Source organism: Antennarius striatus, chromosome 3 (genome assembly GCF_040054535.1).
Source record: "Antennarius striatus isolate MH-2024 chromosome 3, ASM4005453v1, whole genome shotgun sequence".
Lineage (NCBI taxonomy): Eukaryota > Metazoa > Chordata > Actinopteri > Lophiiformes > Antennariidae > Antennarius > Antennarius striatus.
This window is the reverse complement of record NC_090778.1, coordinates 18,122,608-18,135,000: the sequence shown is the minus strand read 5'-3', so window position 1 is coordinate 18,135,000 and position 12,393 is coordinate 18,122,608. Positions and strand designations below refer to the sequence as shown.

The 12,393-nt window shown below is 38.6% G+C and overlaps 1 protein-coding gene across 5 annotated transcripts in view; it reads left to right on the top strand.

The window, feature by feature from the left end:
- Positions 1-12,393, top strand: part of bmpr1ba (bone morphogenetic protein receptor, type IBa) — a 71,764-nt gene that overhangs the window by 55,692 nt on the left and 3,679 nt on the right. For 3 of the 5 annotated variants that reach the window (XM_068311714.1, XM_068311710.1, XM_068311712.1), the window contains 6 exons: positions 9,035-9,197; positions 9,356-9,458; positions 9,834-9,936; positions 10,793-10,889; positions 11,033-11,171; positions 11,508-11,700. In XM_068311714.1, the coding sequence (XP_068167815.1) occupies positions 9,052-9,197; positions 9,356-9,458; positions 9,834-9,936; positions 10,793-10,889; positions 11,033-11,171; positions 11,508-11,700 (781 nt within the window). In that variant the 5' untranslated portion in view covers positions 9,035-9,051. Of the gene's footprint in view, positions 1-620; positions 706-8,553; positions 8,733-8,866; positions 8,913-9,034; positions 9,198-9,355; positions 9,459-9,833; positions 9,937-10,792; positions 10,890-11,032; positions 11,172-11,507; positions 11,701-12,393 lie in introns of those variants that run through there. The other 2 variants (XM_068311715.1, XM_068311713.1) reach the window with 2 other exon arrangements.

The window sequence follows — 12,393 nt, the reverse complement described above, 5'->3', positions numbered from 1 at the left end:
TGGACACGTCGAGAGGAGAAATGGTGAGTATATTAGTAAAAGCCTGTTGAGGATGGAGCTACCAGGTAAGAAGGCAAGAGGAAGACCCAAGACAAGGTGGATAGATGTAATGAAGGAAGACATGAGGGCAGTTGGTATTAGAGAGGACAATGCAGAAGATAGGCTGAAATGGAAAAGGATCACATGTTACTGTATTCATAAACATTTTGTGGGAGGAGAGATGGCTGGTTACATTCTGAAATGCATCAATTCTGGTTACTATTGAACAGAATATAATTTTAGGCTCATCATTCTCAATGCACATTTTAAATTAAAAGGAATCAGATTAAGCAGTTGAGTAAAACTTTAGAAAATTTGCTGTTTCTCCTATATTTGCATCCTGTTAATTACATTTTTTTATACAGTCATGAATTTTGCTTATTGAGTTGTAATGCACCCTTCAAAAGGAGTGTTCCCATGACTTATTTATATCGCTTTCATTTTTGTCTTCATGAAAAATTAATATTGTCATCAAGCCATATCAGGAGAAAGTTCCAGAACTGGACTTGAACCTGCGGCATCTGGATTGTTGCCATTACACAGTCAGAGCCTATTGATCCAGTTAAATGGCCAGAGTATGAATTGATATCTGTTGTTTTGTTAGGAGGCCACAGATGGCCCTGAGAAGGAGCAAAGGAGCTTTTGATGAAGAGACCACACCAGCTGGTATCCTTTCACTCTTTTCTTTTCTTTGCTCTATCAAGTATCTTTAAAGGACCATTTCATCATTTCCTCGTGTCTGATTGAATGAATTCAAAGTTTCTGAATACTTGTACATACACACAAACACCTACAAACACACGCACACACACACACGCACGCACACACACGCGCACACACACACACACACAGAGACACACACACACACACACACACACACACACACACACACACACACCAGCATAACGCTGGAAGATACTGCTGTATAACCAAAGACTGGCACTGGCTCATTACTGCATCATTCATCAGACTGACATAATGAAGAAATGTTTGAAGAGCTGTTGATGATGTTGTTGTGTTGGAGGACCAAAGGCCAAGAAGCAACTTCAGCTTTCTTTACTGTCACCAGTTTTATTTTGGTAGCTTTACTGTTTAAAAAAACCAACATTTTAGAATATATGTTTTGTGGCATTCACAGCTAGTCAATGGGTATATGTGGAAATTACTATTTCCAAGTATATGGATATTCTTTCCCTCAACGTCATGTTTCTTAAAATGTTCACCCCATCAAAGGAAAGTTTTTGCTAAGCAATGTTAATTTTGAAGGAAACACACATTGGTAGCTCAGGGAAACTACAACCGAAAGGAAATCGAACTAATGTTTACACTGCAACGGTACGATAAACAGGCTACAAAATGGCATTTTCCAGTGTAGGAGTGGCCAAAAGTTGATCCGTGCTGGGTAGAAATCCCCAAATGTCAAAAAATGCTCCCTATACATCGACCACTTGTCAGTAGTAACCATGTAGAGAAAAACAAGTTAATTAATCAAATTACAGAAGTAGATTGATGATCACAAATGTGTACCTAAAGTATTGATAGCTAAACATACTTACTTTGATGGAGGTGTCAAAAAACACATCCTGCTGACAACGTCATTCAGTTTTAAGATTTGAAAGTTTAGGGAGTCGGAGTACTTTTCTTTTTCAAATATATAAAACACACAAAAATATTAATGTAATGGCTATAGCTAGTTTTTATGTTCAAACTATAGTTGTCCATACAAAAATAGTCATAAAAACTAATACCCTTTGAGGGAAAACTATTCACAGACAGAATATTTGAATTTCAATGCAAGTTTAGTCAAAATAGCAAGACCGATGATCGTAGCTTCCCAGCCTCGAGATTACAAAGCAGCGTTCGTTAAGACATTCCTGTAAATGTGGGATGACTTGGCTCATCATAACATTGACAGGAAGAAGAACATGGAGATAAGAGGAGCATGGAGATAAGGCCTGGCACTGAAAATTCATGGAAACTGAGAAAGAGAGAGAGAGAGAGAAGAAAAAAACTGAACCTTCCATCTTTCTTTTGCTGTACCGATGGCACTGTCAAACACCGACAAGATGAACTACTACTTAGGGGAAAGATGGGGGCAGGAGGGGAGCAGCGTTGTCAGAGGAGAATGTTTTAAGTGGAAGGGGAGGTGGGTAATGTTTACATGTGCTTGGTGAAAGGGCTTTTCTGGTAGGCATTGTTTGACATAGCCAGGGTAACTAATGAAATCATTTTCTATCTTTCTGTACGTTTATCTATCTTCAACTAAATGTTCTGTCCTCATCTTGTCAACTCCGTCTACCTTACTGGAACTCTGCGCATCCATCTAATCATCTGTCATCATCTTTTCTTTTTGTGTTTAAATTTGCACAAAGCAAGGACTGTTGTATAGGGTCCATTAAGCATTTTTGGGTTTGTGGGGTGATGGTGGTTGATTGTGTGTTTACAACAGCACCTGTATCCTCCCATCAAGCCTGAGAAAGCCCAGAGGGGACACCTGAAAGCTTATACTGGTATCTGGAAGGTAATGCTGGTGAAAAAGTTTTAAACATTTTAATCAGTGCAGTGCATGGAAATTCAGCCAGTTTCAGGGCGCACATCATTTGACCTGTGACATGTTTTGACGTTAGTGGTACTTAGTAAGCTTTGGACTGGATCTCCATTAGTCATTGAAGGTTTCTACAACGATTTGTGAAGCATTGCATTTCTTGACCCAAGTTAAAATGTCAATTTGTACCACAAAATCTCAGTCAGAATCGATGTTTGCACACACACACACACGCACGCACGCACGCACGCACACACACACACACACACACATATCACATATATAAGCATTTTTTTGTATCTTGATGACTAAATAATTCTTTTCTGTCTGCACTGAGTGAATTTTTGTTCTGTCAGATAAGATATGAAGAACATGCAGGGTCAGATTTTTTTTCTTTTTCCAAACAGTAGAGTATTTGACCTCGGTTCCTCTCCCTCCCACTGACAGATGGGCTAGGCTCATGTAGAAGTCAGGATCAATGAAAGAATGATCATGGATCATAAATTCGAGACACCACTCAGAGTAGAACAAATTTTGTATTTTTAGTACTGGTAGAGTTTCTGCTATCGTATAATAAGATGGCAATCTCGAATGCAGTGGAATATCTTCAAAATGATATGCAAATAAATACTAAAGACATACTCAGAGCACTGAAAACTTTTGGGCTGAGAAAGGTTTGCCTCGAAATGAGACACAAAGTGAACGAGTGTTATAGAGCATGGAGTGATGGGAGGGAGGACGCTCAGGGAGAGAGAGTGGAGAAGGCCAGTGGCCTCTGCTCTGTCCCTCTGTATGCTGCTCAACTGCCCACCAGTTCCCTGCAGCTCTGTCACTTCTTGTTTGTTAATCCCCATTTCTTCTCCCCCTCCTACATTTCCTCGCTCCCTTTCTCTCAAATCGGTCAATTGTTAATGTGACCCCTTTAAACCCAACCAGCCTTCGTTTGCAGCATGCTCAACACTGTGTACAAGAGACACATTTAGAAACCAAACCGCTTCATGTCAAAGGACTTTGCTTGATCGAAAGAATTTTCCAAAGTTATGTTTTATTCATAGTTTCCCTTGTTCAAACTGAGGAAATGTCGTTGTATGAAGCAATCATGTTCATGAGACATGGTAATAATTAAATACTGCACACACTTTCTTATTAATGAAAGAATGGCAAGCAAAATAGGTCGTTTATTACTCCTACAAAACCTGTGTGGACAGAGGGAGTCTTCATTGTCAGGACAAACTCATATCACAGTCAAAGAATGAACAGCACCACCTCATCTATTGGACACTATTTGCTCATTAATTGCAATGTCCAGTCAGAAAAGAACAAACTAACTAACTCAATAACAATGACTTTCTAATAGTATTAGTTGTATTAGTGAGTCTGCAGATCAATGAACATTAAACAATGTAAATGCAGTGCACAGACAGTTAAACATTTGAAATAAAGTGAAGAGACATTCTGAAGATCATGAGTATTTTTTGGATATATAATTTTCTTTGCATGCCATGAGCTACATGCCAGTCATGATACCAGCAAATCTATGCTCATGCTAGCTAGTTAGCAATTAGACCGTCTTTGGTAATGAGGTTGTTTATGAAATAATTTTGAGTATGTTAACTTCAAAACTAAAACCAAAATGCAAGAACTTAACATTATAAATAAGTAATTCAGTGTGAATTCCTTGTTTTACAGTTTTATTCTGTGCAAACATTGATGATTTTGAAATAGTAATGATATTGTGACTGACCGCAAGAGCTCAGAAAATGCTAATTAAAACCAGGAGGAAACGTCAGACAAACTGAAACCCATGAGAAATACCTATTGTCTGGAGTTTCATGCTGTACATATAAGGTTGGCTTTCAAATATTTGTCAATTTTTTATTCACACATAATTTATTATGGGGTGGTACGGTGGCGTAGTGGGTAGTACTGTCGCTTCACAGCAAGAAGGTTGCGAGTTTGATTCCTTTCTGTGTGGAGTTTGTATCTTCTCTCCGTGTCTCCGGGGCTCTCTGGGTTCTCAGGCTTTCTCCCACCACTTGGGTGGTGTGGCCAATCTAAATTGCCCATAGGTGTGAGTATGTGCGTGAGTGGTTGTTTGTCCTTCCCGAAAAGCGGAAAAGCAGCTGTATACAAAGCAGACAAAAGAAAAATCGATGGATGGGTATACATTTTTTGCATGTGCTTCTTTTTTTTCTTTAGTACATGGAGTACATACATAATTTTTATTTTAAGTCAAAAAGAAAACTAGATGTGCCAATTACTGCCTATGACTGATGCTTTCTGTAGATCATGCCCCATTTGAGACAAATTCACTTTTGCAAAAATAAAAATACATATACCGATTAATCCATACAGTATATTATCTTATTTCATGTAGTGCATCTGTAACCAGTGGACTTCTGCATTTTATTTGTTTGTACAAGTCTGTTCACACTTGTAGCTCTTCACTTCTTCTTCGGTAAAAGGGTTTAATGGAAAAAAGGTAGGTGACATTGAAGAAGACAGGAGGAGGTACTTCAGACATTACAAAATTACGTATATAAACCACATAGCTATAAATAAATAAACAATAAGAAAGTTGGATGCCCAGGCAGTTAGGTATAAACAAGGAAAAAAAAAATCACAATTTAACTGTTTTTTTGTTGTTGTAATTATAGCATTGCACATATGCTATAAAATGAACTTGAGAATAAAGGGTTGAAAATGGAGTCAGAGAGAAGATCCTGTATCAGCTTGTGCTTTATTTCCGTGAGAAAAGGACTATCTCTGCTTGCAGCTGTTCAGCATCTGGTCTCAATGATCATGCTTGAATGAAAGAAAATCTCGAGAGGCGTGAAGGAAGACACGTCCATCATCCATTTTCAATTGTGACAATAGTAACCTTTTGAAAAATGATGTGCAGAGACAGCAGCTGTGTTCTATTCCTCTATTAGTTGGAAGAGAAAGAAAACTTTTCATTCTAATGAAAGATATTTCACAGTATTAGTTGTTCCTCCTCTTCTTCTCCTTTAGGCTTTTCCCTTCAGGTGTCGCCACAGCCAATCAGTTGCCTCCATCTAACCCTGTCTTCTGTTTCCTCCTCTTCAACATTGCTGGTATCACCACACTTTTATACACCTTTCCTGACATTTTAGCTGAAACTCTTCTATCACAATTCACACCTGATACTTTTCTCCACCCGTTCCATCCTGCCTGTACACGCTTCTTCACCTCTTTTCCACACTCTCCATTGCTCTGGACTGTTGACCCTTAGTACTTAAAATCTTCCACCTTCTTGATCTCTTCTCCCTGTGACCTCACTCTTCCACTTGGGTTCCTCTCATTCACACACATGTACTCTGTCTTACTGCGGCTAACCTTCATTCCTCTCCTTTCCAGGACAAACCTCCACCTCTCTAGCTTCTCCTCCACCTGTTCCCTGCTCTCACTACAGATCACAATGTCATCTGCAAACATCATAGTCCATGGAGATTCCTGTCTAACCTCGTCTGTCAGCCTGTCCATCACCATAGCGAACAAGAAGGGGCTCAGAGCTGATCCCTGATGTAGTCCCACCTCCACCTTGAACTCCTCTGTCACACCTACAGCACACCTCACCACTGTCTTACAGTCCTCATACATGTCCTGCACTGCTCTAACATACTTCTCTGCCACTCCAGACTTTCTCATACAATACCACAGTTCCTCTCCGGACATCCTTTCATAAGCTTTCTCCAGATGTACAAAAACACAATGCAGCTCTTTCTGGCCTTCTCTGTTGTTCTCTATCAACATCCTCAAAGCAAATACTGCATCTGTAGTACTCTTAGTATTAGTTGTTCACACAATGAGGTTTATTCCAGGTCTTTTGTTTTTTTTAAAGTGTTTAAGGCCTGCTTCAACAAAATAATTGTGAATATTATGTTATGTTTCATTTGAGTCCTCTGCTCATGTGGAACAGATATTCATCTTGACGACAGGTCGATTGTAATGGTCTTGTCTTCAGCTGCTTGCCCACCTTGCGGGTCACGAGCATGCTGGAGCCTACCCTAGCTGGTTAAGGCCTAGAGGCAGGGTACAACACCCTGGACATGTTGTCATCGGATCGCGAGGCCATGTATGGAGAGACAACCACACAACACTCTCACACCTATGGACAATTTTGTTTGATTAATTCAGCTAAGCTGCATGCTTTTGTAGGTGGGAGGAAGCCGGAGAGCCTGGAGAGAACCCACGCAGATGGGGAGAACATTTTCCACACAGAAAGGAATCGAACATGGACCTGCCTTGTAATAATTATATAATATGAAAACAAATAGCACAGAATGCACAAATTTAATATTTGCCATTTTTGACTCTGACCACCTCATTCCCAGTAATCAGATACCAGTAGAAATAGAGATTGAGCAGAGAAGACATTTATTTCCTTCACAGAGGAACCTCTTGGTGTACAGAGTTCATGAAACAAACACATAGTAAGAGATCCTCATGACAGAAATCAAATTCAGCATATTAAAGTACATTAGTACAAATGGACAATTCTTACAGCACTGATTGCTTATTTTTCATCATATTTCTTTTGATATGGAAACAGTACAGAAAAAGATATAAAATAAGAATAATACAAAAAAGTGTGATAAGAGTAAACCTTCTGAATATTATTTTCTCTTTTGATCATTTGTGTTTTAATTGGCTATGTACAATTATGTCACAGGAACAAAAATCCTACATTAACAATACAAGTAATTCACTAAAAATAGACAACACACAATCAACAGAGTTCAAGATATACCATATAAATTAATTTAGATACCCATGTGTCAATTACATGTAGGTACTTCAGTAATTTAAACATTCTATCACTCACATTCATACATTTAAACACCTGAGTGTAAATGAGTTGGGGGTTAGGAAGTGCCACATCAGGATCACACAACACCACAACGATCAGGACAAAGTGGATCAGAATGTTGTTTCTCATTAACGTCTCAGCATTGTTGAGGAGATGTAGAACTGGCTCAGTGAAAATTCACTAACCCTTGTCACAAAGTGACTGCTTTATTAATTCTGTTTGACAGAGGATAGGGGTATCATCGTACCAACATGGCTCCAGAAGCCTTTCTAAGTTTTCCAGCTTGTCATATTCAGCTGACGTAAGCACAGCAGAATTGTGCTTCTGCTGGGCCAATACAAGACAAATGACATCTCATCTTGACCATTAGAGGTTTGCTGAACTTTTAGCTCTGCTGAGTTTGCAGGACTATGTTGCTATATCCAACTATTTTTCAGCACTCCTATCACTGTAACCCTCTTTATCTCTTTATGATGTGCATGACAAGTAGCATCTTTCTTTAATCTTTCATCATTTTGCTCATAACAAATTTTGTCTGAGCAAAATGAGAGGCTTTGGGAATCGTCTTCCTCAAATAGTTCTTTGTTGGAAAAGAAAGTGTTGATAGATCAGAGATATCAACTGAGTGACCACTGCCTTGAAGGTCTCTACCTCTACCTTGGTGCATATCTTGTGGCATCTTGTTTATTTTGACTGATGTTGTCTCATCTTGAATAAAATGCAACCAAAATAACGTCCCTTCTGCTCTCTGACACAGGGAAATAGGAAGTGGAAATGTGAAAGGAAAGCACTGTAGATGTAATTTCAGAGTATGCATCGATGTGAAGACAAGCTCATCACCACAATGTGCACGTAACTTTGATTCTCTCGAAAACAAGCATGGTGGTTGAAGTAAAACATACCTTGAACACACCAGATGATGTCTTTGTATTTAATTAACTCTGTACCAAAATTATGGTAAGCAAATGCGGTGAGACTTCATAATTTTTTTTTGTATGTTCAGCATCAACTTGCAATTGTATATTTATGCAAATTTAACTTGGAATGGATGGTATATTTTTATTCATATATTTACTAATATCACTCACATTTATGGCATTATTTATTTATATATTAATATAATAATTTTAAAATACTATCATAGAGTAGGATCATACATACATACGTACATACAGTACATACATCTTCTTACCGCTTCATCAGCTGTCGCGGAGAGCTGGAGCCTATCCAAGCTGACTAAGGGCGTGAGGTGGGTGAAACTCCGGGCACAACGCCAGAGCCACACAGAGACGCAGACAACCATGCAAGCACACACAAGTAACTAATTATTACCTATCAATATCATTTAGAAAACCAATACTCAAGCACTCATTGTCTTTGACTTTAAAAGCTAACAATGATTATTGAACATTCATTCATTTGTTCATTCGTTCTGGTTCATCTGGATTCAGGTTGCGGAGGTAGCAGTTTAAGCAGTCAGGAAATCCTGAACATTCAGTATGTTATTCGTATTTCCTTGCTCCTATGAAATGCAACAGTTTTTCCTGAATATTGTTTGCGATTTATGAGTTTTATACATCTTCTAAATGTCTCCATTCTTGTTTTTTGTTGTCTTAAAGGAAACATATTGGACAGCATGCTGTTACGAGCATCCAACAAGGAGGCAGCAGAAAGTGGCAAAGACACTAGTGGCAGCATTGCTCCTGCATTGTCCTCACAAAGACAACTGTGGTGTCACTGTTATCATCACTGCCCTGAGGACTCAACCAATAATACATGCAGGTACAACGAGGAGGGAGAGTAGAGAAATGATACCATCATATTCTTCTGAGAGATTTAAACTGCACTACACCTGTAGTTATGCATTCACCACTAGTGTTGATGTGTTCATTTTTATATCAAAAAAATACTGCGTGCTTTAGATAAATCTTGTTCTTCAGGACGGATGGCTACTGCTTTACCATGGTGATGGAGGAGGATGGAGGGGTACCGGTCCAGACTGCAGGTTGCCTTGGGCTCTTCGGTTCAGAATTTCAGTGTCGGGTGAGAAGATGAGTTTAAGATCAATCAACTTTTATTTATGTAGCACTTAATCACATCTGGAGATTTTTCAAAGCGCTTAACAGACAAAAAGCCAACAGATGACAGTCTATATAATAAGTCTCTTTTGCTTTTTATGTCTCAGAACTCCATTATGAATAGACGCTTTACCCATTTTAGACTTTTGTCATGACACACTTTGTGCTGAAATAATTTTTGGAACTTCTTCATTGATTTTTCTTAATTATAAAGTACTGCAGCAGGTATAGTTGAATGCATACACGGCAGTTTCCCAGTTTAAGTCTTCGTTTTGTCCGACCAACCAAAGAAAACAGTAAAAATGAAGAATAAAGAATTTTAAAAATCTTCATCTACTAGGATACGGGAAACTCACGTCAAAGAAGATCGATAGAATGCTGTACAGAGCAAGATTACTGCAACAAAAACCTGCATCCTACACTGCCACCACTCAAACCTCCTAGTAAGTCTCTTTAACCTCTCATAGCTCCTTTTTTGTTCATGAAACACTTGAAAGATTTCATAGGGCCACTTCTTCTTCCATTTGGCAGGTGACCGTAACAATGATGCACCGTAGATTGCGCCAAGAACTGTGACTGATCGTGTTACACTGCACCGGGTTCATAAATAGAAATATCATGACATTGTCAGCGTAGTCAAAGATGGCTTAAGTGCTGAAGGCAGTGGGAGTTACTGTCAACTTGTCCTGTTGATTGCAAAGGCTGCTTGGTGTTGTGAGAATACCAAGGCCTCAATAGTACTCAGTACTTCATGTGCAAGCATGAGGGTCTTATTGTGTGTTTGAGAGATAGTAAGCCTAGATTCCCTGGGAAATCAGTGTCCACAGCAGAGACCGAGGGTAGAGTAATCAATCTGAAACCCTATCATGCGGGATCAGGAAGAGAATTCATCGACTAGGCTTTGGGCTTCCTCTCACTGTTGTCTAGAGCCTTCAGGGAAAAGAGTGTTTGCCAGATCAAAATGAAAAATTGATGAGTGAAATATGATTTGGTCTTGATTGATTGTACATCACTTATTTCAAGTGATTTCTAAGCATCACTATTTTTTGTGTAGAATTTATTGCCATTTTCTCCTCATTTTTTTTAATGAGGGATGTAACAAGTATTCTAGAGTTTATGTCCACCTAACTTTCTTACGCTAAAGTCGTGCATTTTTATAAACATTAATCCCTGCATTATAGATCATATCCAGTAAAAGCAATAGAAAAGTGCCATTGTGCTTTTACTCTGCTCCATTTTACTTTTGTTCCTTCATCACCCCCTTCACCTTTTTTCACCTCCTCATCATTCCTTCTCTAGTCTACGTAGATTCGAAGATCCACCATATGGCATTGTTGATCTCAGTTCCTTTGTGCAGCGTAATACTGGTTGCCATTATTCTCTTCTACTACTTCAGGTAAGTGAGACATCATCAAACATAAGTCCTGATTCATTCACACTTCTGGCAACGTTACTAGATAACATTTCATTTTGTAGCAAATATTTTTTTAGCGTTTCCTTTTTTTAAGAGGGTATGTTTTGTCATTCTTTACTTTGAAGGTATAAGCGTCAGGAGTCTCGTCCTCGCTACACTATTGGTCTGGAGCAGGTTGAGACCTACAGCCCTCCTGGTGAATCACTAAAAGACCTCATAGAGCAGTCGCAAAGCTCTGGCTCAGGCTCTGGGCTCCCCCTCTTGGTAAGATGGGTGTAATTCAGTGAAAGACCTGTTAAATCATGGAGATGAATAGTAGAGTCCACATAAACAAGCATTAGGGCCCATTGCACTACATTTTACCGTATATTATCTCATGTACTTCGATGCAAAAATATTTTAGGGATAAAATGACAGTTGACTTGACACACATATACTGTATTTTCTGTGTTGTTATACTTGTGTGTATTGTACTTGGGAAAACCAATCGATCCTTGTTTTCTATAAAACAACACAAAGAAACGGAAAGGTAGATTGACTTTCAAAAGAAAGGTCATTTACCTCAGACCCAACATAACCACTTACTATCTTTTGCTTCAGGTGCAGAGAACAATAGCGAAGCATATCCAGATGGTGAAGCAGATAGGCAAGGGGAGGTATGGAGAAGTGTGGATGGGCAGATGGAGAGGAGAAAAGGTGGCTGTTAAAGTTTTCTTCACCACGGATGAGGCCAGTTGGTCCAGAGAAAGTGAGATTTACCAGACTGTCTTAATGAGACATGATAATATACTGGGTAAGACTAGATTCTATCTTTTGTTGATGTATCTGTCATGTCTTTTTGTTACTGGTTTCTAGTCTCTATGTTTGTCTCTCTGTAACTGTTTGTGCTAAATACGACTGTTTTAAATCACGTGTTTCTCATTGCTCCATTGCAACAATTCTATTATATTATATACTGAGTAAATGGATTGCATTTATCGGTGGTTGATTTTAAATTAAATTAATTCTACATCCTACTAAGCCTATGAGTTTTGTAGCAAGAGCCAAAAGAATTGATAAAAATAAATAAATAAATAAATAAATAAATAAATATCTAAATAAAATAAAAACATGCCATTGATGAAGTTGGACCGTGTCCATTCATAACTATGCTGCACCACACGGCTGTCAATGCCAAAACAGATCAGTAATAGCCAAGAGACTACACAACACCAAATTATAAAGTAGACAACAACAGATTGCAACACAAAGCTTGCATAATTAAACATCATGAGATGCATAATAATGAGGTTGTGGGGCAAAAGATCACTCAACAGTAAACTAGAAGACGAGTTGGATGCTTTATAACTGCCTTCCGCAGTCAGTATTGTAGTTTATATGAAATTGAGCACAAAGATCTTTTATCTTGATGTCTTCAAAACCAACAATTAATATGATTGCTACAAAAATTGACATGTTAAATGAGGCAACTCAAAACATGTAGCAT